Source organism: Aedes aegypti, chromosome 3, assembly GCF_002204515.2.
Source record: "Aedes aegypti strain LVP_AGWG chromosome 3, AaegL5.0 Primary Assembly, whole genome shotgun sequence".
Classification (NCBI taxonomy): Eukaryota; Metazoa; Arthropoda; class Insecta; order Diptera; family Culicidae; genus Aedes; species Aedes aegypti.
Genome location: NC_035109.1, coordinates 310,482,837 through 310,509,116, shown reverse-complemented (window position 1 = coordinate 310,509,116; position 26,280 = coordinate 310,482,837). Strand labels below are relative to the sequence as shown.

Below are 26,280 nucleotides of genomic sequence, written 5' to 3'. Positions count from 1 at the left end.
ACAAATGTTAATTTGTTATGCTTCTCTCATTAGAATCATAATAAAAAACCACATTTATTATGTTGTTATCATAAAACTACAACAACTTCATTCTCGCAAAATTATAATAAATAGATAGGGCTTAGGCGCGATGAAGCTTTATTTTGTCACCGAAAAGTGGATCCGGACAAAAAAAACTATTTCTTTATTATTTCTAGTATAGTTTTTAACACATAGAAATGTATTTACGACGATTCTAAATGAAAACAGACGAGACCAGATTTGAATATGAATAGATGTATAAAACAAACTGATCAAAATCATTATTGACCAACATGACAAAAGTAGTAAACTTAAAATATTCAACTTGTCCAAGTACTAATAAACATGTTAAAAAGGACCTTTAGCAATACTGACCAACGGGACTGAGGAAAAACTAGATCAACAGTCGACACATAAAGTTTCCGATGTCGTTGACTATAATCAGCGATGTAGTCAAATGTAATTCAATGAAAACTCATTATATCCTGTTTATTCCTAAAGATTCCTAAAGAAAGTTATTAGACTTTCTTTCTCTCTTTGTTTTCATGTATAACAACTAACAACAACACCATCACGAGGGAGCAAGTTGGCTGTCGTATGTATCAAACGTCGTGTTAGGAGCCGAAGCACATAGATCAGCACGGACACGGATCGAATTACCATCAAACTGAGGTAAAAACGATCCATATGCGTTGGTGGGTATACTAAGAAAGGGGTAAGTAACATTTTTAGTTCTTAGCGAACACATATTGTATATCATTTCAGCCCCCCTATATATTCATAATACCGTACCAATAATACCGTACCAATAACTTTGTCTATCCAAACTGTAAACTAACTTGACACATTATTAAATTGAATTCTCATTTTGAGAAGATCTCAGAACAATAACAATAAGACGAACATAAAGCACATCGATGACCACACCAAACACATTTACAGTACATTTAGATTTGATACTTCTCCTCATATTAATTATCTACAACTTGGATTCGGTACTACAAGATGGCAACATAAACAGTCATCTCTCCTAGAAAAGTATTGTATTGATTAGCATTCCAGTACGACTTTCGGAAGATAAAGACTATTTAAAACCAAACACTTGATTCATATTTTGAAATTTATTCATATAGTATAACATATCACGTTTCAGACTAGTAGCATAAACGACTAAAATACTAGAGAATACATGACGTACAATGACGAGGCACTTCAGATAGTTCTTGTTCGCATATAGATGGAAGTACATTTCATGTTTTTCACTTCAATAACCTTCATTCCATTCGGGAAAAAAGGATCTCCCTATAGCTATCGTTTGATATACGACCGCATTCTGTATAATTAACATTTTCTGTCTATCATTGTCAAAAGATGCTTGGAGATGACATCTGTGCTACAATTTGTCAACATAGACTACTACAACATAGCTTTGTATGTTATTTCCAAGAAATGCATTAATTAATAACATATATTTTCATGTCGCTTCTCCATGCGTAAACAAGAATCCGATTGCTCAGAACTATAGAATGACTATACAAACATGACTACGGGAGGGAAACTGAAGCAAAAACAATTTAATAAAACTACTTCTGTACAATATTCATCCAAAATAGTGTTAAAGCGGGCAACATAGCCTATTCCGTCTAAATATTGGCAAAAGTAGAGGTAAAAATTTGCACTACGGGGTCCAGCACAGACAACGAAAAAAAAAAACAAATAGCGGTATGGGCATCGGATTTAGGCGATGCGCTGAATTAGGGCAACCCACAGTATTGGTCTTATACCATGGTAAGTATTACTACGTTGTTAGTAAACCTAATATAAAAGTCTATTTTCAATGTGTGAGACGCAGAGACCACCCGCACCCACTCTTGTACCTCGTGGACTATTGAAAACGTCTTGTGTATATTGAACTAATACTACTATTAGAAATAGTGCTACTGATGAAGGTGATCGTTGGTTTCCCAGTCTTGTTAGTGATTTGAGTGTTAGTAGAGACTGGTAGTAGGCCCTGCCGGTCCCTCCAGCATTACGCGTAGTTATCTAGATCATGCGACAGTAACTAAACTCATGCTGAAGGTGTGATAAATCAAGTGTAAAATATATTTAAGCATTGCAACACATGTCATTATATAACTTAAACTACTAGATTAACTTACATTTTATAAGTTATAATTACGATTAATTTTCGCGATCAATAAACATTAGAGTAATTTCACAATATCAAAAATATGTAATGCCAACATGATTAATCACCGTCAATCCCATCACCCAAGGGCAGGGCCTACCTACATTGGGTTGTAACAAAAAATTGATCTTGGGATGTTGATTTGCCTCCTAATCATAGTTTCGGCAATAGTCACATGCTTACAATCCCTTATGGCAGTGTTGTTGATTCTATTGTCTATCGCTCATCAGTTTCGCGCTACCCGGCAGGAACTTGGTCCTATGTACCCAATACTCTGCTGTGTCTTAACTTCACGCAATACATTCTGTAGATGTGTGATACAGTTTGCGGAATATTATGATTTATCACTTCGTTCAAATGGAAAATTCTGTTATGGTACCATATTCACATATCAGATAACTCCCACCTGGAACGATGTAATACATCGGAGACATGTAGATTCAGATGTATGTATACGATCTATGCCTAGTTCGGCTCTGATCGATAGGCAATCAGTGTATTCGGTTTTTCAACTAGCTCTCCACTATATCTGCTAGCAATCACCGGTCGTCGATAGACATTTCGGTTCTTTTCTGCTAAAGAAAGGTCCGATTGTATGCCAAAGACTATGGCTCATGCTTTTCAATACAGCTGGAAAAACAAGAACTACACCCAGCACCAAATAGTACGTAACTATGAGGCGGACCGGAAGGTTTGATGAGCAATCCCCACCAATGACCAATAAATACTTTTAACAACAAAAATGAAATTAACTAGAACTACTACTAAACAGCCTAATTTTGTTAAGACTTGACGACACTTGACATTTAAGACTCTAATCTTACGTAAAAGACAATAGTAATCAGAATAGCACTTGAATGACAAATTATTCAAAACCATTTCGACTAGACAGTATTAGTAATGCACTACTATTTCAAACAAATTCTAATCGAGCTGCTGATTTTCATAATGCTTCCTTTTCTCAGAAGCAAGGGAATATGGGTACTTTTCAAAAACTACCACGTCACAATACTAATAAAAAAGCAGTGTTCATGTGGGCGCCATTGCCTAGTCCGTCTGAGTATTGGTCCTGGTAGAGGGGAAACTTGGCAAAAGCCAGACCGAGGGTTCAGCCTTGACAAGTTAAGCTGTCAGGCAGCTCCAACTGAAAACCATACAAAAAAAAGAGCTCTTTCAGAGATCCCTGTCAAAAATTTCATCATTCTAAGGTAATATAGGATTTTCTTTAGACATATCTACCATTTTTTCACAAGTTTACCCAACAAATTTTGAAAATTTCTTTTTCAATTCCTAGGAGGAATGCCTAGATTTTTTTTTGTTAACTTCCTTAGGAAATTTGTATACGAATTTTCCTACGAATACGAAAATCCTGGTTGAAATCAGAGAGTTAATGATTAACCGGCACCAAAGACTGATTGAGTGAGTAATGATTAAATGCAGTTTTACCATAATTAATTATTATAGTTATTGATCAAAATTTTTGAAGTCATGATTAATGATTGTGATTGATCATTAAACCAAAGTATGATCCAAGATTATGGATAATAATTAAACTTTAATTTTAGATGATTAATGATTAAACTAAATATGATTGACCCGGCTTTAGGTATTTGGTCGAAAGAAATTTGGTCGAATGGACATTTAGTCGAATGACTTTAGTACATTTCTTCGACACGGTTTTTTTTAAATTTTGAACAGGAAACTTGATACGGTTGGGCATACTATAACTTCTTCTTCTTTCAGGCGTTACGTCCTAATTGGGACAAAGCATGCTTCTCAGATTAGTGTTGTATGTTCTATGAGCATACTATAACTAGGTCATTCCGGTCATAGGTCATATCAAGAGGGCCTACAATCGGAAAATTTCGCAAACTTTCATTGGCCATAGTACGGAGAGAGGCCAATTAATCTCTCTTGCTCATTCGTTGATAATCAAAAGGGTCTAGCCTTGGGCCAATGCACGCTAACAAAATTCAATTTGGCCTATAAAGAAGACCCATGCCTGGTTGAAAATGAAAAATGGGCCAAGCATTTAAACTCATCAGTTTTCAGAATAAAATCGATTAATAACGTGTAGTAATATTCCTAAAAAATCCTGAATGAAATTATGTTGAAATTGTACATAAGCTGAAAAACTACCTCACAAAACCCTAATCAATTACGGCTTTTTATAGATCTGTGATGAATTCCTGACGAAATCAGAAAATAGTTTCTGGTAATATTTTTTACCCATGAATATTTTGCGATGCACTCTATGAATTCACCAAGAAGTTTCTCATGCCGAATTGTTTGATTGATATCCCATGTATATTGGATGTTCTCTACAATGACACATTTCCAGTTTTTGCTTACAGGAATCCAAATTTATTCGTAGTTAGTGATATTTTCACACCAAAAAGCGGGAATCAACCCTCAAAAACGTTGACTTACAAAAGCAACAAATACTTCTAGAAGTTAGTGTACCGGATCTCTATAATCCCGGCATTCTACTATAAAGCAATTACCTTCTTGCAGTCTCTCGGAGATCCTCTTCGTTTGATTATTCAATGGCCATGCAGTTGAGTTACGATAAAAGCTAAGCGCAGACTTCAATGGTATTCAATGTTGTATTCCTCCCCCACTCACTCTACTGGGTTGGGGCCAAACCCAGCATGGTGAACCGGACTTCCTTGGGGTCGCGGGCAATGTATTCCTTGCAAACGGCGATCGCATCGTGCAGCAGCTTTTCCGGCGACGTTTCTCCATGCTGGATGGGGAAGTTCTTCCGCCCATCCAGCTCGTACAGCTTCCCCTCGTGATGCACGAAGGCAATGAAATGATGGTAAACCTTTTCGTTGATGTCTGGGGCCGGCGTTTGGCCCTCGTTGGCAATTACTTCGTGAGTTTCGGTAAATCCGGTATCGTTCCCCAGCAGCTTGCCACGCTCTTCCGGGGTTTTATCCTTGGCAGCGTCCCAGTACTTCTTCATCACGCTTCCCTCCGTCAGTTCGATTTCCGGATTGTTCAGCACGGCATGGACCAGGGCAATCGTGCCACAGGCATTGTGCACATACTGACGCATGTAGAACAGACTTTTTGGGTGCTCGATGTTCTTGGCCTTAAGCTCGGCATCCTCTTTGGCGCGGAACTCCTCGTACTGTAAAGACATTGAAGTCATGAATATAACAGGTGGCTCCAGAGATTAAGTTTTTAAATTCTCGTATTTTTCTCGCATGACCAAGTATTAGGTACTGATCATCAATCTAGATTTTTTTTGCAGGAATTATTATTATCATTTATCTGGCGAGTACGCCACATCTTTTTTTTGCTGGTATTTAATCAGAAACTAGTTCAGATATTTGCCCAAAGAATTCATTTAGGGTGCCGGTGCCATTAGTGGACTACCTAAGCTATAAAAAATAATAACAAAATAACGAAAAGCCATAACAGAGATCTTTTGGCGTCAACAGAAAGATTTAAACCTCTACGATATGGGAAAAATATAAAAAAGAGTGATAAAACTAATTTTTAAACATACAATCACTTGAGCCACTATTGGTACACGTGTTCTAGTAGTTGCGCTAGTGCTCCAGTAGTAGACGTTCGGGAATGATACAAGGAATTTTAAACAAAATGATAGTTTTTTACAAAGGTTTAACATTTTTCTTTCGCAGCTGCAACTAATATCCTATCCTTCGAATGAAGCATAAAGATCATCTCTGGGGCTTTTCTTCATTTTTATACATCCATTTTAAAAACTGCTTCCATCCGTTGATCCACTACTGGAACACGACGGCAACCACTGGTGCAAGGGAGCAAATTTTTTGCATAAACTTAATTATTTATATGACTTTTTGATAAAATTAATAGCTGAAATTTGGCAAGTCGACTAAACTAGAGACGATTTATCCACCAAGAATAATCACATGTGTTTTTATCAAGATATGTACGTTCTATTCCATAGTCCAATCTACTGGTACATTACAACCATTGGTACCGGCACCCTATTGCATCTTTAATGAACTTCTTAGAGAATTACTTCAAGAAATCAAGGAATACCTTCGAGAATTCAACATGAAGTGACCATGATTTTTTCAGGAATGTATCTAAAGATTGTTTAACAAAATTCTCAACAAAATACTGGATCGTTCTAGGATCGCAAGAATTTTGTTCAAGATGTCCCGATCGGAGACATTGTCAAGACTCAACCAATAATTTCCGCAGATATGCCTGATTTCTTTGGATTTCCTGTCGTTCAGTTTTTCCACGATCTCAACCAAGAATTTCTCTGAAAATGCCTTTAGAAATTAATCCAAAGATTCCCCCTATGACTTCTTCACATCAGCATAAATTATTTGAAAAATTTCAATCTTGTGAGTGCCATCAGTGCACCAGATTCGACTCATTTAAGGGAAGTTATGTGTTCAAATGTTTATTATAAAATAACTATTGTGTCGATCAATACTATTTTTTATGTCACATTGTAGCTCCAAGTAGGGGTGATCGGGGCAATATGGGCCGCCTAAGGAAAACGTCATGGAATGCATAGAAAAACAGCAGAAATTATGGTTTAAATGCAAGTGACTTGTACTATAAAACGTTATCTTCCATGTTACGTCGGTAATTAATGTTAACATCAACTTGCAAATTATTTCAGGAACTTTTTGGAAAGCCATGTTTTTCTACGTGGTCACCAACCATATGGGGCATTATGAGCCACCCTACGGGGCAATATGAGCCACCTCATTCAATCGAATGATTTTTTATTTAAAACAGTATAGAGAAGAGTTAGTGGTGAAGAGTACATTATTGGAAAGGAAATTGAATTTGCTTTGCTTGAAATTATTGATTCTAGCGGCTTATTTTTTAAAGATATGACCATGTTATACTACAGTCGACTCTCCACATCTCGATGTTCTACATCTCGATATCTCTCCCTATGTCGATGGTTTCTTCGGTCCCTTCATTCTGCATACGATTTCTCTCTCCATATCTCGATATCCTCCTTATCTCGATATCTCCATATCTCGATGTGTTTCTGTTGGTTGTTTGTTCCCAATTTCCTCTCCATATGTCGATATGAACATTATCAAAGGTTACTAGACCAGATTTAAGTGATTCAAAACAACTTGGAAACTTGAAACGAAGTTTGTTTGTTTATTATTTTCCTAGTAACGGAGTGATTTTCAATCTAGTGTTCATCAAATTAATGTTCTTTGTCTCGATCTCTCCCTATCTCGATGGTCCCTCCGATATCGAGATGTGGAGAGGCGACTGTAGTACTAAATGGCGATACTTGGTTCAACGTATTTTCTAGCAAAGTGTTCCACTTGTAATGGTGCATAAAGATGACTATGCAGTAAAAAAAATCTGGTATATTTAGGTAATGCATTTTTATGCTCAAAACATCGTTTGTTTTGCTTAAATCTAGGTGGCTCATTTTGCCCCGCCCTTTCATATTGAAAATAATATATTGTTTTTCAATAATTTTGTTTACGAACAAATATAATTTCGCTCACGAACTGTTCAGATTAGAAGTTTCAATGGATTGGTAAAATTTACCAGAATTTTAAATATAATTGTCTTATAGGCTTAATTAAAAACTGCCAAAATTATAAGCTAACGAAGGACAAATTTGTAAATTTTTGTAAATATCTTTAGTGTTCAAACGAATATTCTTACGTTTTTTATTGTGGTGTCTATTTGAGCATTCTTTAACAGATCATAATGACACTAGACATTGAAACACTGTTTTTGAGGTCAAAACCGGGGTGGCTCATATTGCCCCGTATGTTCATATTGCCCCCATTGCCCCTAAGTGCATTTTATCGTGACCTACGATAATTTGGAACATTCGTTGTTGCGCAAAGAAAAAACGGAAAACAACGATCGGTGGGAAATACTGGAACACTAAGGATGTGTTGTCGTTTCCATGTTACAAGTGTTGCTGCTGTTTCCGAAAATAACGGACTTTCGTCAATTTGTGAGCCCGAGTTCAGGCGGAGGAAGTGATCTTGGCTTGTGGATAAACCAACAATCAGTCTTGGCACCGGTTACATAAACAGCAGAAGGAATTCGTCAATAATTCAAGGCCCCCAGAAATTAAAAAAAAAACTCCCGTCTATTGCTTCAAGCGTAACTTACATTGAATGGGGGAAAAGCGGGATCTATGATCATTGAATACGAAACCATCAAACGTTGGTGTTCAACTGAAATCTGGTGAGATCGTTTTTAATACTCAGTATTATCATTTTTATTCAAATTGCATACATGGTCTCACTTTTGGTAGGTTGAACCATGTTTTCATATTCTTGTAGTTTCTATTTTATTTGTACAGAAACCTTTTGTACAATTATTGCTGAAATTATGTTTATTATATTGCACAAATGTTTTTAAATAACGGTTTCGGTTTCTGTAGGAGAAAGGAGCAACATTATTTTTCATCTCGATTCAGAGAGCGAGCAAAGGCGCTTTAACCAAGGCTCTAGAGCCAGGACCTAAGGAAGAAATACCTATGTCCCATCCCAGGAGAACAACAATGAGGTGTGCATTAACTTTCTTAACAACGTCACTTCCAACGATTTTACCTATAACTCTGAATCGAAACGGTTGGTACGGTTGGCCCTGTTTCTTCCTTCTTAAAATTGAAAATGTTGCGTCTACCAGTTTATTCATGCGTGAATAACCTGATCGTCACGATTTTTTCAATCTTCTTCAATCCCAAAGTCTGCACAGTGGGCCTGGCCATTTTAATATTTGTATCATATCGTTGATATTCTGCAAATATTAATACTGACAAGAAAATACCTGAATAAATTTAGGTATTTCCAGGGTGCTTTTCAATATTGGCTGTGCAAGCGCTTAGATTAGATTAGATTAGACATTGTAGCTCCAAGTATAGGTAATCAGCGGCAAAATAAAAATAATTTGAAAAAATTTTATAAAAAAAATATTTAATTGCATTTGTTACTGCATCTAAGTGTTCCTATTTCCGCTCACGGTAAACAGATTTCGCGACGAACTTACTGAAGAATGCATAATTTCGAATTTCGTTATTTATCCTGATATTTTCTGTTGTCAAACCATATCTACTATGTACTGCAATAAAGAAGGCTGTATACTAAAATCGACATTTCTTTAAAATTTTGTTAAACTTTCCGCATGAGCGGTTATCGGAACATACACAAATTCCTAGTGGCCTAATAATCGCTCACGAGGTCTTTTGTTTTCAATGTAAAAAATTATTTTATCCCTGTCCTTTGGTTCAGAAAGGGGTACGGGCGCGTTCTGCCAACTCGGTCGAGGCAGATTTCTTGTGTGAACAAGTTACAACATGGACGTTCTAAAGTGCCTGAATGAAGTGTTGTGCTTGTGGGGAGCACTTGAAGATGGGATGGAAGGTCATTACTTCGCGTTCGTGCTATACTTCTGCTTATCTATAAAGTTATATACAATACCCGACCCTTAGCTTAACTATTTAAATTAACAGTTGCAAATACAATAATCGTTTTGAGCGTACTAACATGTCGTCGCGTTAATTTTATCATAATGATCTTTTATCTACATCCGTCGAACCATTCTGAATGGCCGTTGTGAGAATATCACTAAAAACTTCTCACATGCAATAATGCTGGATTGTCCTACATTGAAACATTAAATTTTCGCTCGTTTGGATTCATTTTTTGTTGTTCGTCATCAGTAGTGTTGAGATGTCCTGAATGCCGCAGATGGCGTACAGTGATCATTGCCATGGAGTTTCTCGGAAGCTACATGGGGATTGTTATCATGGGAATCCAAGGAACGAATTTTGTATGATTTCATTGTAGGTCAATACAGCAAAAAAGCATGTAAAAATCACTAACATTTCTTCTCTCTTTATCCTTGTTTTCATATCTAACCCGCCATTACAACGAGGAAAAAATCATCCGAGAGAAGAAAGACATGGCAGCGTATTGGCCGAGAAAAGATAAGTATTACCGTGAGGGCCCCTAACTCTGCGCAGCTCCTAACTTTGCGCACTTTTACCAAAATCCACCAAAATCTGGTAAAATACGTAATTTTTTGTTTAAATTTGTTTATTCATATATTGCTACAATAGTAATAAAAACGTACGCGAAGAATTTTCTTGACAAACTTACGTTTATTACTTTAATAAAAAATAAAATAGCTTTAAAAATGTTGAAAAACGTCCAAATTGACTGCCCGTTAGCAAAAATGCTAAGGGAGTACATCATCACTTAAGTCATTTGAAGCAAATTAAAGAGAACATATTTCAGATTTTTAGTACGTAGGCACTAGTTTATTTATCGAGCAATCATCACTGGTAAAGTGCAACTTATTTTCTCTTCATTTTCGCATTCTTCTTAAGTGCGCATAGTAAGGAACCATTTTTCAACTATGTTCCTTACTATGCGCAGCAAGTTAAAAAACGTTATTTTCAACATACAATAAACCCTCCAGAGGTCGATATTGTAGGGAACCATCGACTTGTCGACACCATCGAGATATGGAATAGAAGTACTTTGAAAAATTGTTTGAGGGGATCATCATAGTAAGGGAAGATTAAAAAATGACGTCCATCATATTTTAAGGTTTTCTACACTCCGTCTCCACAATCCTCTGTTGCGAATTTTACTGTACCTATTGCATGCATTGTCACATTTTCGTAGACTCTTTTTCCCCTGAACGATGGACGTAATTTTTGAATGCTCCCTTACCATGCAAAAAATAATTTTGATTTTTTGTATAGTTTCATGAGTCAATATCGAGTAATGAAACATCGAGGTTTAATCGTATTTACTATATAGAAACGCCAATAAAGTACTGTTATTGATCTGTAACAGGAATCGTTCATTAATTACGTCTCGCTTAAGAATTAGTATACCCTTTCGCTCAAACTATTCTTTGTATTTAGTAGAAATGTTCGGGTTCGACTTATAACAAACCAAAACCACGTTCTTATTTATTTTCTTCAAACCCGGATCCGACCCGAATTCGAGACAATTATTTAATACCAAACCCGGATCCGAACCGAACCAAAGAAAATTTGGTTTTTATATTTTCTAGTGAAAATACATAAACAGTCAAAGCTAATTTTCCTCTGCACGTCAAGGGTGAACGCAAAAAAGACGTAGTTTGTACCCTTTTTGTATGTTGGTTTAGATTTTAGAAAACTTAATTAATTACATGTTTTGGAAATCATATGATGATTTCGATTATTTTGGGAGTTGCACTTCAGTAACAGTAATTATCATGGATTGAATTATAGATAAAATTTACTTCACTTAGTAAACTTCTATGTTAGAGACATTCCACGCTCCACTGGGGACGTAAAGCCGTATAAAGCAAGAAAATGAAGATTGATGCAGAGTTTAAATGCTAGTAATGCTTTTAGTAAAATACTTCAACTGTTATAAAGAATTTATCGAGTGCGCAGAGTTAGGAACCTAAATGCGCAGAATAAGGAGCATTGCAAAAATGAGTGCGCAGAGTTAGGAACACGAACACCTTTGAGAAAAATTTAAAATTTGCAATAAAAATTATTACTTAGTGAAGCTTTTATATTTTTTCCTTATACATAAGATCAATGAGTATTTGCTCCCAAAATTTCAGAGTATTGTGTTTTGTTTTCAATTAATTACAGCTGTTTGAAATTTGAAAAGCCTTAAGTGCGCAGAGTATGGGGCCTTCACGGTATGTTTCTGTAAATATTCTTATTATTGATTGCAAGGTGAATCAGATTAACTAAATTTTTAGCTAATAACAAACTTGTTCCACAGAGCTATTTACAAAACACCACACAAAATCCCTCCTTTTCCATATCCTTAGGCAAAACACTTCACTACCGCTATATGTATGACTGATTCATGTTCTTTTGGCCTTGCATCATTCATACGTGTATTGGAAGTCAAGAGTAGAAGCAAAACTTAAAGAACCTTCTGGTCAAAGATGTTGCGTTGCCTACTTCCTAAACTCCAAAACCCCCTCGGTGTATTATGGACGGTGTTAGTTTTCAAACTTATGCTGGAGACTTGGCCCCTGACCCCCTTGTACATCAATAAAATAAAATAAAAAAAAAAAACAATATAAAGAATTATTTTATCAAATGAAAATAATGTCAGACGACTTCATTTGAAAGTTGTTAATATAGCTAGAATAGGGGGAAGTCCTCTATGGCCGGACAGCCTCTATGGCCGGACAGTTTGAATTTTCCAAAAACGAATAATGATATTAAGATTTTAGTATTCCAGGATTATACCAAAACACATTTTTGCAGTGTATACAAACTATGACGTTTTTGTGTCCAAACGTAAACAAACAGTAACTGTTAAAAGTTTTACTCTGATACGATCTACCAAAAAAATGTGAAACGAGAAAATTTCATACGATTGTAGCCAAAACGTTTCTCATAATATAAACTGAATTGTTTCCGTACGTTGACTTCAGTGAGTTTTGCATCAATCACAATGCAAAATTTATTAGAAAATATAGAATTTCAAAGAAAAGCAACCTTTTTTGGAAACCATTGCAAGTCCTCTATGACCGGACAGTGAAAATGTTAACCTAATAACTCGGATCAAAATTATAATTCGCTACGCTACGCAAATGTAGGGTACAAGAAAAAAACAGCAACAAAAATAAAACATAGGTAACAAAACGTTCGGTTCTTTGAGGCCTTATAAAGTGCCGTAAATAATGCTTTTAAGGCAAATGAGCGCACGAGAAGCAGCCACAAGATATGATGTACAGTCATCTCTCTATAACTCGATAATGAAGGGACCATCGAGTTAGGGAGATATCGTGTTACAGGATAAATACTAAACCAGTGCACATATGCGTTTCAAGTGACCATGGAGGTAGCCATGAACACCAAATTTCACTATGGTTCTCTAACTAGATATTGAGATACGAAGGTCGAGCAAGGAAGAGTTGACTGTACCTAAGAGCACACTTCAACCTTCGAGCTGACAAAGAAATTGTGAAGAAATATAAACGCGTTGAATTCCCGAAAACATTTTCATCTGAATACGAGCAACCGCTAATGCAACATAGACTGATATGGCGAATCGATCTATGGCGCTGATCAAAAAGTAGTTTATGGAACTGACCTATGATCTCGTTAATATGCTTCATACGCTGTACATCATGCAAAGATTGAACCCACAAAGCATGTGCTGACATGCCCTTGGCCTTTCTGTGGGTTTGGTGTAAATTTTGACGGTGAAAATCATAGTGTCCGAGCATAGAGGACATAGTGTCCGGCCATAGAGGACACATTTCAGTGCACACCATTTTTGGTACATAATGTAATCCACTATAAAAATCAATTGTAAAGGTTTATTTTTGTTCTCATGCGAGTTTTTATTTAACATAATGTAAATTTTTGATACTGTACAAAAATTAACGGTAAAACTAATGTAGATTTTGAAATATTAGCATAGCATAGCATAGACTGACTGTACATGTCAATGGTTGCTACTCCGTGATTAATCGGAACTGGTAGGAATTGCACTACGATCCAAATGAATAAGGGATGGGAGTTTCCGCTTACTCTCGAAGTGCAATTTTAGCAGATCTAATATTATTGATCAATAACGGCGCCGGCCAAGATCCATGGACAAGGGGGAAATATACGACTTGTATTTAAAGCTAGTTTTGTATTTTTGTCTCGAGAAGTTTTTGGAAAAAATACGTCAACATCTATAATGTCGAACAATTCAAAAGACGTTTTTATTAATGACGAAAACTGAAAATTACATGTATATATTTTAACTTATATGAAACAGGAATAATGCCGACACTTGTAGTGACGAACCATACATAGTTTGTTTGAAAATTACATATGAGTATTACTGTGCATTTTGTCTCGATATGGTAGAAGTTTTAGAAAATACGTCAACATTCACAATGTCGAACAATTCAAAAGATAATTTTTAATAATGTCAAAATATATGTATATTCAAATTGTATAAGAAAAAAGCATAATGCCGACACCTATAGTGACAAACCATATAAAGTTTGTTTTAATATTACATAAAAGTTACGCTTTCAAGAAAATCAAGCATGATTTTTCAAATCGGCGTATCTAACACTCGGATGGTTTCGAGAAAAATGCGATGCAAAATATTGTAAAGCATTTTAAATCCTGTTTAAAATGTTTTGCATTTTTTCTATTGCGATGTCTACTATAAGTTGAAAAAAAGAACACTGTTTCTAACCACTATTAAACAAATCCGATTTGTTTTGAATTTAATTGAAAAACAGGTAAAATTAGAGAATAAACCCTTTTGCTTTGTGCTGCTCACATACACCATGGATGATTCGTCGATACCATACCTTGATTGATACATACACCTTGCTTGATGCGTCGGTTTGACAGTTCGTTTTGCACATCCGTCACGTCATATACACCAGTATTGTTTTGAAGTTGCACATACACCGGTTTGCAAATTCCCATAAAACTTATTAAACTTAGTCAATTCGTCAGTTTCAACTTTCAACGACAACGAATATTAGTTTCCGAATGTTTCCAATTTCAACTCGACTAAGAGGAGCACCGGACGGAGCCGTAAATAACAAAAGCAGGAGGAGAACAGTTCTTGTGCGAAATTTGGTGAGAAATATTGTCTTGAACCGAATACTGATGATGTTCCACATCAGTTTGCCGACCCGTCAGCTCGCTCAACTGTGGAAATCCAATTCTCTCGATTTCCAACATGTTTAGTGATTTGGAAACAGTATGACGTATCTGGTGTTCGAAATTTTATGTTTTGATTCTACATATAGGTCGCTTTACTATGAGCATATGTACGGTGTATGTGCTAGCATGAAAAATGTTGACAGTTGAGTCGCTTTGCAAACGAAGGGTGTATGTAGCCAAATTAAAAACACTGAGTAAAGTGCACATAGGGCATAATTTTAATTTATTTCTAAAAATCAAAAAATGGATGTAGGAATACTTTTATAGACACAATAGGTAGATTATGCGTTTGTCAAGCCCATGCAAAGCAAATCTCGATTTGTTTATTTTTGCAGATACGTCGGATTGAAAAGTTTGGCTTGAAATATGTGTTATCATAAGCATGAAACGAACTCACCAGTTGGTAATACATTCTCGACTGAACACAAAACTGACACTGACAGCAAAACTTCTTGGCGTCCCGAAAATAAACCGTCTTGCTTGGGCCTTCCCAAATACGTACCCAGCAAGACGCTCCAAAACAGGGGGAAAAAAAATCTCCGGCGACGAAAACACGCGCGGAACCGTCAGCAAAATCTATCGGACGACGCAAAACCGAACTGTCCTGCTTGGGCTTCACGAAGCACTCCCAGGTAAAACTAATGTAGATTTGGAAATATTAGCAAAAAAAACAAAAAGTGTCCGGGCATAGAGGACTTCCCCCTATATCCGTGCGAATAATGTTGATTTTTGCCACGAAAAATTAATGTTTACACTAGTGAGCGGAAATAGGGGCATGAGCGGATACTAGTGCACTGATGGTATCTCTGAAAAACTTTCTACCTTTAGGGCAAATCTTAGAGGGTTTTTTCAGATAAATTGTTAAGATAACTATTGGGGCAATAAACATTTGAATCTCTGAATTTGTTTAAGGGTTTCCTTGAAAAGCATTGAACTGAGTCTCTGAAGAAATTTGTGTAGAAATGGTCAGAATATGCTGTAGTGTTAGCCACAGCAAAATGAAATTTCACGCCTCAAATGAAATTTTGAAGAGTCCATGGAAGCTAAAAAAAACTCGAGAATTTAATATATGGGATACTAAAACTGTAGAAGAATTCATGGAGAAATTCATAAGAAAACGGCTAAAGAATTAACTGAAAAAATCGATGTACGAATTCTTATAAGTGTTCCTAGAAAAATCACCAACGAATTTTTCAAAAAACTCTTGGAAGAACTCCTGTAAGATTTTTTTGGAGGATCTGCTAGAGTAACTACTGTAAAGATCGGTAAATTATCACAATAAAACTAAGTCAGAGAAATTAACAAAAATAAAACAACGAACTTTCAAGAAAACTCTGAATAAAAAACCGGAAAATGTTGGGTGGACACCCTGATACGTTTAGCTGAAAGAAATCCCAATCGATAGACACTACTTACCGCATCCGAGCAGGGAAACAGGAAAATCAACGATTTGAGCGGCTGCGGAACAAAAGCCAGCAGCTCCTCATCCGTGCCGTAGATGTCGACGATGTTCCAGAGAGGTGAAACGCCCAGCTTTTCCAGATATTTGTTCAACACCTATTTGGAACGGCAAGCGTACATTACTCGTTGATATACCTCATTTAACGACATTTTATGTGAATAATTAATGAAAGGTACTCACATCCGGATTGGATTCCAATGGCAGCCAAGTGGTCATCTTGAGGATTTGCTTTGCGGTTTTCTGACCGAAAATTGAACGTGTATGGACCAAACTGAACACTGTACTTGCACCAGAGGATTTATAATTCAATTTCTCCGTCGGTTTAATCTAATTTGCCAAAAGCGATGACTAATAACTGAGAACGTACCGGAAAATTATCGGTTCTGATGACAGGAAAAGTTGCTTATCACTCCCACAAGCCGGCAAAACAACGAAAATGCAGCCGAGAGGAGCGTTTGCGATGTCGTCGGTGGCGCTTTGTGATGAAAACTATGACAGTTTGAACATGCTATAAAACGTTTGACTTTTACTGTGCGCCCTGTTTTCAAGTTGTCCGTCAGAGAGAGCGAGACAACACCAACACACGGCGCACAGTAAAAGTCAAAAGAACAAAAGAATTTATGGCACGTACAAAGGCTCATGCAACAGCACGCTAAAATCGTTCCGCTCAAAACTGAGTACCGAGCGTAAACTGAAAATAAAGCTAGCAGTACACTCAGAAACACGGGTAGTCACAGAATGACTAAATTTTAGTAATTTATGACTATTTTCTATCTGCCTCTCTTTCATTCTGCAGGGAATTTTATTCATATTTATCAGTTCGCCTGGATTGAAGCAAGGCGCGTTCAATTTACTAAGGTGTCCTATTATGCTCACTTTGTGGAGAAAACCAGACAGGGTAGGTGAGGAAGGGCTGGCCGTTTTGTTTACAAACATCTGAGCCAGGTAGTCGACAGATTGACTCATGATTTGTTGGAGAAACAGTGTTGTCAAGAATTATTCCAATCTGGTCGCCCATGATTACCCTTTTGACAGTAGGGACGCCAACTCGACAAAGGGATTGGCAGCACCCCTTCAGAATTCAATGAAACTTTCTGGGTGTGAAGACTATGTGAAACTAAGATACTTTACATACTTTGTTTTTTCAAAATCGATCTAGACTAACATTTGGAAAGGGTCAAAGTTTTTTTTTACTTTTTTTTATAAACCCGTATAACTGAAAACGATAAGACCTACAAAAAAGTGTTGTATGGGGGACTGTCGTGAAATTTCCTGACGTTTTAGAGAAAAATATTGAAAAAATAAAAACACATTTTCTACACTGAAAAAAAAAATTCAAAACTTTAAAGTCGATTTAAAAAACACGGCCATTTCAGATTTTGATCATCCCTAAGCAAAAAGTTTCGTAATTAAATTCACTATAAATCGTCCATACATTGCAAATTGGGCATATAAAAAAGTTTTTCTAACATCGAATTTTTTAAGTCCCAAAGTTTTTTTTTTACTTTTTTTTATAAACCCGTATAACTCGAAAACAGTAAGACCTACAAAAAAGTGTTGTATGGGGAACTGTCGTGAAATTTCCTGACGTTTTAGAAAAAAATGTTGTAAAAATAAAAACACATTTTCTACACTGAAAAAAATATGATTCAAAACTTAAGAGTCGATTTAAAAAAAAATGGCCAGTTCAGATTTTGATCATCCTTAAGCAAAAAGTTTCGTAATTAAGTTTACTAAAAGTCGTCCATACATTGCAAATTGGGCATATCTAAGGGAAAAAAAGTTTTTCTAACAACGATTTTTTCAAGTCCAAAACTGAATTTTTTTTCAAAGATTTTGTTCTAAACCGTCAAATATGATCGTGTTTTCAAGTGATAAATGAGTTTGAATCAGAAATAAATTGTATTTTTTATTGAGAATAGTTAAATAAACGGAATTATGCAGTGATTATGTTTTTTAAATGAAGGCAATCTATGGATTTCTCCTCTGCTTATGAGAAAATCAACTCCGTCTAACAATCCGACGGATTTTTATGGTTCAAAAGATTGCAAACATTGAAAAGGAACAACCTGATCCATACCCCATTAAATTTTCTTCTAGAAAATACTACTAAACGTACCTGCGTCACAAGCCAGATGAATAAGAAATAATGTTTGTATCTACCTAAAATGTCCGTTAACGACCTGAGTTACTCAACAATCACCGCGTGAGTGTATAGAAAGATAGGTATTTAACTTATAATTGTCGTTCTACCTATGCATATAACTATTTAAGCTTGATGTCAATAAAACTCTTTTCATTTTATCTAAGTCATTTGTGAAAAGAAGTTAAAGATGGATCAACAAGATTTATCGCGCATTAAAATTTCGAGATCTTGCGCCGGTATAAACAATCCTAAGTGCAGGCGTAATAATAAATTGGAAAACGTTAGTTGTATTATAATATCAGAAGTGTTGACCCATGATACAGTAGCAGTTCAGCTATTTATTTCAAAATTGATAAATTTTGTTAAACAAAAAATAAATTTCTCAAAAGTTATTTTTATGTCAGATGGAGATGCAGCTCATTATAAAAATAAAAAAATATTTGCCAGCTTATGTAATTTCAAGAAAATATATGGATTGGAAGCAGAATGGCACTTTTTTGCCACATCCCACGGCAAAGGCCCCTGTGACGCTATTGGTGGCACTCTCAAGCGAATGGCAAAAAGAGCAAGTCTTGCAAAAGACTATGGAAACACAACTCCGCGAGAACTATTCGACTGGGCAGTGAAACAAACTGATACATGTATCACCAAATTAAATTTCTGTTATATATCTAATGAACAGTATGTTAAAATTGTGGAGAATGCATCGGTGTACCCTTCACTACTGCACGAATACCCATTCCCACCATTCTGGCAACCGTGCACTCTTTCGTGTACGACAGCTAGGAGAAGAGAAAAACCGTTTTTTTCAGTTCAAATCTAACACTCGCCGCGTGCATACAAACTTTGTATTTCTTTGCTTAATAAAACCATCGTTAAAGTTATTTCCGCGTGTGTTCTCGTTATTCCGCTGGTTCTCCCGAATCCCCGGTGAATTCCCCGATCCGCTGTGTTGCCTGTTTCTGCTAACAGGTGATGGGCCCAGCGCAAGGCCCCCGCGGGATTTGTGAAAGTGAAGAAAAGTTTTGGCCGGCCGAGCTGAGCCGCCATTGCTGGTGTTCCGCTTTGGAAGCGAAGAGTGGAAAAGAACATCGCGAAGGCCCCATCGTGCGGGTGTGTTAGTGAGTTTACCGGCCGAGTGAGAAAAAGTGCACGAGTGCAAAAATGGCCGACGCGAAATTTTCGATCCCGAAACTTAACGGGACGAATTGGGCAACGTGGAAGTTGCGAGTGGAAAACTTGTTGGCCCGTGACGATTTATGGGATGTTGTGGTCGAGGAAGTTCCCGACGAGTTTGACCGTGACGATGACTGGGATATCGCGAATCGCAAGGCGAAGGCGACGTTGGTGCTACTGTTGGAAGACAGTCAGCTCGCCATAGTGAGAAAGTGTGTGAACGCTCACGATGTGTTCGGTGCGTTAAAGGCGTACCACGAGAAGAGTACCCGTTCGGTGCGCGTGTCCTTGCTCAAAAAGTTATGTGCGATCAATCTTTCGGAGCGCGGTGACTTAGAACAACATCTGTTCGAAGTTGACGATTTGTTTGACCGTCTCGACGCCGCGGGCACAACTCTGGACGCAGATACGAAAATCTGTTTGTTGTTGAGGAGTCTTCCACCCTCCTTTGACGGGCTAGTCACAGCTCTTGATTCGCGGTCACAAGATGACATTACGCTCGAAGTGGTTAAGTCCAAATTGATGGACGAATTCCAGCGCCGGCTGGAACGCGACGGTCATCCGGTGAAGAAAGAAAAGGCAATGAAAACTGCCGTAACGAAGACGGGTGAAACGCGTGTGTGCTTTTATTGCAAGAAGCCAGGGCACTTGCAACGCAACTGCCGCAAACTTCTCGAGGCGAAGAAAGAAGAAAACAACAGCTCGTCGTCCGGCACGAAGCCGAAGAAAAGTGACAGTGTAAAAGCGAAAGCCGTACACAGTGATACGAGAGGAATTGCTTTCGTTGTGAATGGTGAAAATGGTCGATCCTGGATTATTGACAGTGGTGCCAGTGCGCACATGACGTGCGATAAATCGTTTTTCACCACATTCGAAGAATCTTGCGGAGGGTACATTACGCTCGCTGACGGTAAGAAAACGCAGATTCTCGGTGAGGGTGCCGGTGTGCTCCATGGCATAGACGGTGACGATGAAGTGATCAGGATCGACATAAGTGGTGTAAAGTACGTCCCGGGACTGTCGACGAACCTAATTTCCGTTGAGAAACTAGCTCAGAAGAAGCTTGATGTGAGTTTTAATAGTGATGGTTGCCGTATCATCGATCCGAAGGGGAACGTCGTTGCAACAGGAGTTCGTTGCGGCGGCCTGTATCATTTGCGGCAGGCAGAGTCTTCGCTGCAAGCTGCAGGTGGGCAACATCACGAGAACTGCCAACACTTGTGGCACCGTCGCCTCGGCCACCGCGATTGGGCGGCTGCGGAACGCATCAACAAAGAGGAGTTAGCAACGGGAATGAAGGTAGGTGATTGCGGTCTTAGACTTGTATGTGAGTGCTGCCTTGAAGGCAAAGCGGCTAGAGCTCCGTTTCCGAGCATTGTCGAAAGGAAGTCGACCAGGATTCTCGATATCATCCACACTGATCTCTGTGGGCCCATGAAAACCACCACGCCGAGTGGGAATAGATTCGTCATGCACCTCATTGACGATTACAGTCGTTTCACAGTAACTTACCTGTTGAAACACAAGTCGGAGGCGGCCCAAAATATTATCGACTTTGTGAAGTGGACCGAGAATCTTTTTGGTCGGAAGCCCTCTGTAATCCGATCTGACGGTGGAGGGGAGTTTGATAATAAGCTTTTGCGGGATTTCTATCGTGCTAACGGAATAAAGCCACAGTTCACGACGCCCTATACTCCCCAATCCAACGGTGTAGCGGAGAGGAAAAACAGGTCCATCACTGAAATGGCAACCTGTATGCTTTTGGACTCTGGACTTGATAAGCGCTTCTGGGGCGAAGCTGTTTTGACCGCTACGTACATACAAAACCGTATACCGTCTAGATCAGTACCTAAAACTCCATTTGAGATGTGGTGGGGACGAAAGCCGGACCTTGGCCACCTGAGGGTGTTCGGCAGTCCAGCGTACGTTCATGTCCCCGACGTGAAACGCAGCAAGATGGATCCGAAAGCAAAGCGGCTCATTTTCGTTGGTTACTCAATGGAGCATAAAGGTTATAGGTTTGTGGACACTGAGACTGATTGCATCACCATCAGCAGGGACGCCCGTTTCATTGAGCAAGAGAATGGAACGTCGTCCGTTGAGATTCCAGCTTCGGAGAACGGGACAAGTAAGAAGCAAGCGAATGGTGAGATCAATCCGAATCCGTTCAAGGAGGAGACCGACACCGAGGAGATTAGCGAAGAAGAAGAAGAGTTTAGCACCCCACGTGCTGAATCAAGTGGAGTCTCGGGTCCGGTCCGTAGATCGGCACGGGAGAACCGAACAATTCCGAAACATCTAGAGGACTATCTGTTGGAGTACGCCGTAGGAATAGCGGCATGCGCGGTTGAAGAACCGGATAATCATCTGGAAGCTCTCGAAAGTGCGGAGTGGCGCACTGCGATGAAGGACGAGATGGACTCGCATCAGCGGAACGGTACATGGGAGCTAGTACCTCTGCCGCCAGGACGGAAACCCGTCGGTTCCAAATGGATTTTTAAAGTCAAGCGGAACCAGGAAGAACAAGTAGTGAAGTTTAAGGCAAGGGTCGTAGCACAGGGATACAGTCAGAAGGATGGCATAGACTTTGACCAAGTTTTTGCACCAGTCACCCGGCAAGCTACACTTCGTCTGTTCCTCACTATCGCCACCAAGCAGAAGCTCATCGTTCAACACCTGGATATTAGGACTGCATACCTCAACGGTGTGCTCGAGGAGGAGGTTTATATGCGGCAGCCTCCCGGTTTTACAGTCAAGGGTAAGGAGGAGTACGTCTGCCGGCTTAGGAGGAGCATTTATGGGCTCCGTCAGTCAGCCCGCTGCTGGCATAAGAAACTGAATGAAGTTCTCACCAAGTATGGATTCAAGTCAGCGGCGGCCGACCAGTGCCTGTATACGAAGAATACGGATGGAGTGAATGTGTTTTTGATAGTCCACGTTGATGACATTCTAGTGGCGTCAGCAGAAGAAGCGAATGTGAAGAGGGAATTCGAAAACCTAGGCCGAGAGTTCGAGTTGACATGTCTGGGCGAAATCCGTCATTTTTTGGGAGTGGAAGTCTTACGAGAAGATGGCGTGTTCAAGATCAGGCTGAAGCAGTTTATCGATAAGCTGATTATCAAGCACGGAATGGAGAATGCGAAAACTACGAGATCACCAATGGACATCGGTTTTTTGAAAGACGGCGCAAACAGTGAACCGTTTGAGGACGTTACCCTGTATCGAAGCTTAGTCGGAGGAATGCTGTACTTGTCAGTGGTTGCGCGACCGGATATTGCAGCCAGTACAGCGATATTGGGAAGGAAGTTTTCGGAGCCAAGTCAAGCCGATTGGACCGCTGCAAAGCGATTACTACGGTACCTGAAGGCAACTCGTAACTATTATCTTCGATTGGGCGGTGCTGCAGAAGATCCACTGGTTGGATACAGTGATGCCGATTGGGCAGGTGACCCCGTCAGCCGGCGATCAACATCGGGATTCGTGTTCTTGTTCGCTGGTGGTACAGTTTCGTGGGCTAGTCGCCGCCAAACTTGCGTAACACTCTCTTCCATGGAAGCAGAGTATGTCGCGCTATCCGAAGCGTGCCAAGAGACCATCTGGTTGAGGCAGCTTCTTCGCGACTTCGGAGAGCCTCAGTTACAGCCAACTACGATGAAAGAAGACAACCAGGGCTGTATTGCCTTCATTAAAACGGAGAGGTCAAGCAAGCGATCCAAGCACATTAACACCAAGGAACGTTTTGTGCAAGAACTGTGTGAGAAGAACGAAATTGTGCTCGAGTATTGTCCTACGGAGATAATGATAGCTGATGTAATGACAAAACCGTTGGGACCACACAAACATGGAGATTTCGTCATGAAACTGGGACTGGAGGATCCGCAGTGAAGCAGGTAACCGCTGAGGAGGAGTGTGGAGAATGCATCGGTGTACCCTTCACTACTGCACGAATACCCATTCCCACCATTCTGGCAACCGTGCACTCTTTCGTGTACGACAGCTAGGAGAAGAGAAAAACCGTTTTTTTCAGTTCAAATCTAACACTCGCCGCGTGCATACAAACTTTGTATTTCTTTGCTTAATAAAACCATCGTTAAAGTTATTTCCGCGTGTGTTCTCGTTATTCCGCTGGTTCTCCCGAATCCCCGGTGAATTGGGTCCTAAAATTTGTAATGAAATCTTGTTTTTATTTAATAACACGAAAAAGCATGTTACTGTAATTACTTTAGCAATTTTTCCCGCTCAAATAATGGCTATATCATGTTTAAACTTTAATTTAAAAATTTGGTCCATAAATGAACCTTGACACTTTTGATCATGTTTGACGTTCGCTTAGTCGACAAAAACACCACAGGGGTTTTAGTTCGACCACTGGGGTTGTTCCTATCTGACATTTCGTAAGGGACACGGAAAACAAAATACACCCAAAATTTGAGTTTAAGCAAAAGGATGTGACAAAATCTAATAAAAATGTTTTTGGGCTTAAACCAACGGAAAACATTATAAAATTGAGTAAACATGTGGTTTTGGCCTAAACTTAAGCGTTTGGCACTAAAATTGGGACAGGGCTTTAGGACCCAATTCCCCGATCCGCTGTGTTGCCTGTTTCTGCTAACAAAAATGTCAGATGAATTGATGGAATTGTTTGATAACTGTCCCTGGTACCCAAAAATTTCATTGTTTTATGCCTATTAGTGAAACACAAATTGCAGCCAAACGATATATCAATTCAGAGGATGAACCAAAAATATTCAATTTATTCAGTAAAGCCCAAAAATAATGTAAATATTCATGTGCAGATACTACGTTTTAGGATATATAGCAATAATAAAAATAATGATGCATGATAAAAAAACCACGACTTTTTTTTATAAGCATAATATTGACCCTTTCCAGACACCTGTTAAGATTGGCTTTGACCAAATAAGAAATAAAATATTATTGTGATATCTTTCCAACCATTAAAAACCCATCGGATTGTTAGACGGAGTTCATTTTCTCATAAGCGGTTTGGTGCGAGATCAATTGTATTTAATTAAAAAAAACTCTGTATAATTCCGTTTTATTTCTTTTAACTACCCCCAATAAAACAAATATAATCTATTTTGTGATTAAAACTCATTTATCACTTCAAAATATGAGCATAATACACTATTTAAAGCGAAATAAAAAATAAATCAAAAAAAAAATGGACTTAAAAAATTTGTTGTTAGAAAAACTTTTTTCCCTAAAATATGCCCAATTTGCAATGTATGGACGACTTTTAGTAAATTTATTTACGAAACTTTTTGCTTAAGGATGATCAAAATCTGAAATGGCCGTTTTTCTAAATCGACTTTAAAGTTTTGAATCATTGTTTTTTCGGTGTAGAAAATGTGTTTTTATTTTTTCAATATTGTTTTCTAAAACTTCAGGAAATTTCACGACAGTCCCCCATACAACACTTTTTTGTAGGTCTTACCGTTTTCGAGTTATACGGGTTTATAAAAAAACTTTGGCCCTTTTCAAATGTTAGTCTAGATCGATTTTGAAAAAAACAAAATATGCAAAGTATCTTAGTTTCACATACTTTTGACATCCAGAAAGTTTCATTGAATTCTGAAGGGGTGCTGACTAAATTTCAATAATTTATGTTTATTTTCTAGTGGCTTTAGATAGCCTCGTGTAACAGAACATGAATGTCATGAGACTACAAGGAAAAAATATTAGAAGAACTCTTGCTCCCCAAAATATGGATTCGAGGCTCCTCTGCTTGTCGCAAGCTCACTTGAATATTAGTTTTTTTAAACGTGTGAGCCACCAACAAGCGGGGCGCCACAAATCCATAATTTAGGAAATCAGGAATTAGCATATTTCATTTTATTCGAAACTGAAAACCATGAAAATTTGTACGTAGCGTAGAATCCGATTTTTCTGCTAAACTATACATTATATTCAAAGATTTGTTTTTATAGAAAGATAGAATCCTTTTATATCGCACATCTTCACTAATAGAAGAAAAATCGAACTCACAAATTTTCATCTAACACTTTCAGTTTCAAAATTTGCTTTTCTTCTCTTTGAAAGCATGATGATGACTGTTCAACACGAGGTCCAAACACAATTCAGTTCGCTATGGTTTGATCACAAACAATTTAGAAGTTTTGAACATGGAAATCAATAGCAAAGCTCATCGATTTCATCATAACAAACTCATTGCGCAAATCAATGAATCGACCAAATTGAACATGATGATCATGGCACGTGTGACACTAGGTAGCCATAAGCAAAACGCACTGAATCCATGTTGGGTGATGATCTATGCGTCCCTAGATTGACGCATACGAATTTGAAGGGAAAGCTTCGGGAACTTATATGAAAAATTATGGAATCTCTGTTGTCGGTTGATGAATCAATCCATAAAGCAATTTAATATGTAATACACACGAAGTCCGCAAGAAAATCACAGCAAATTGATATGAACGTTCATGGATCGATCCATAATTTTAAACACACATATCGAGCGTGTGAGTTTTTGTCAATGTATGTTCAACGAACAGAAATAGCAGCGGAAATCAACGATCGGAAATAGGAATTCAATTTACTGTTGAACCCACAAAATACATGCAAAA

General features: G+C 38.2%; 1 protein-coding gene across 1 annotated transcript; it reads right to left on the bottom strand.

The window, feature by feature from the left end:
- Positions 1-4,550: 4,550 nt before the first annotated feature.
- LOC5577180 (ubiquitin carboxyl-terminal hydrolase) lies at positions 4,551-16,849 on the bottom strand. The gene is made up of 3 exons (XM_001663218.2): positions 16,531-16,849; positions 16,305-16,445; positions 4,551-5,345 (listed from the first exon to the last, which is right to left on the bottom strand). Exons 1-3 carry the CDS (start codon positions 16,564-16,566, stop codon positions 4,836-4,838), a joined length of 687 nt encoding a protein of 228 aa, XP_001663268.1. The 5' UTR covers positions 16,567-16,849; the 3' UTR covers positions 4,551-4,835.
- Positions 16,850-26,280: the final 9,431 nt, after the last annotated feature.

Bases quoted from the DNA above. Each gene is read 5' to 3' on its own strand.
- LOC5577180 (XM_001663218.2), bottom strand. From the start codon at position 16,566: ATGACCACTTGGCTGCCATTGGAATCCAATCCGGAT. The intron at 16,446-16,530 runs GTGAGTACCTTT...CGTTCCAAATAG, and splicing joins CATTGGAATCCAATCCGGAT to GTGTTGAACAAATATCTGGA. The intron at 5,346-16,304 runs GTAAGTAGTGTC...ATGTCTTTACAG, and splicing joins TGTTTCCCTGCTCGGATGCG to TACGAGGAGTTCCGCGCCAA.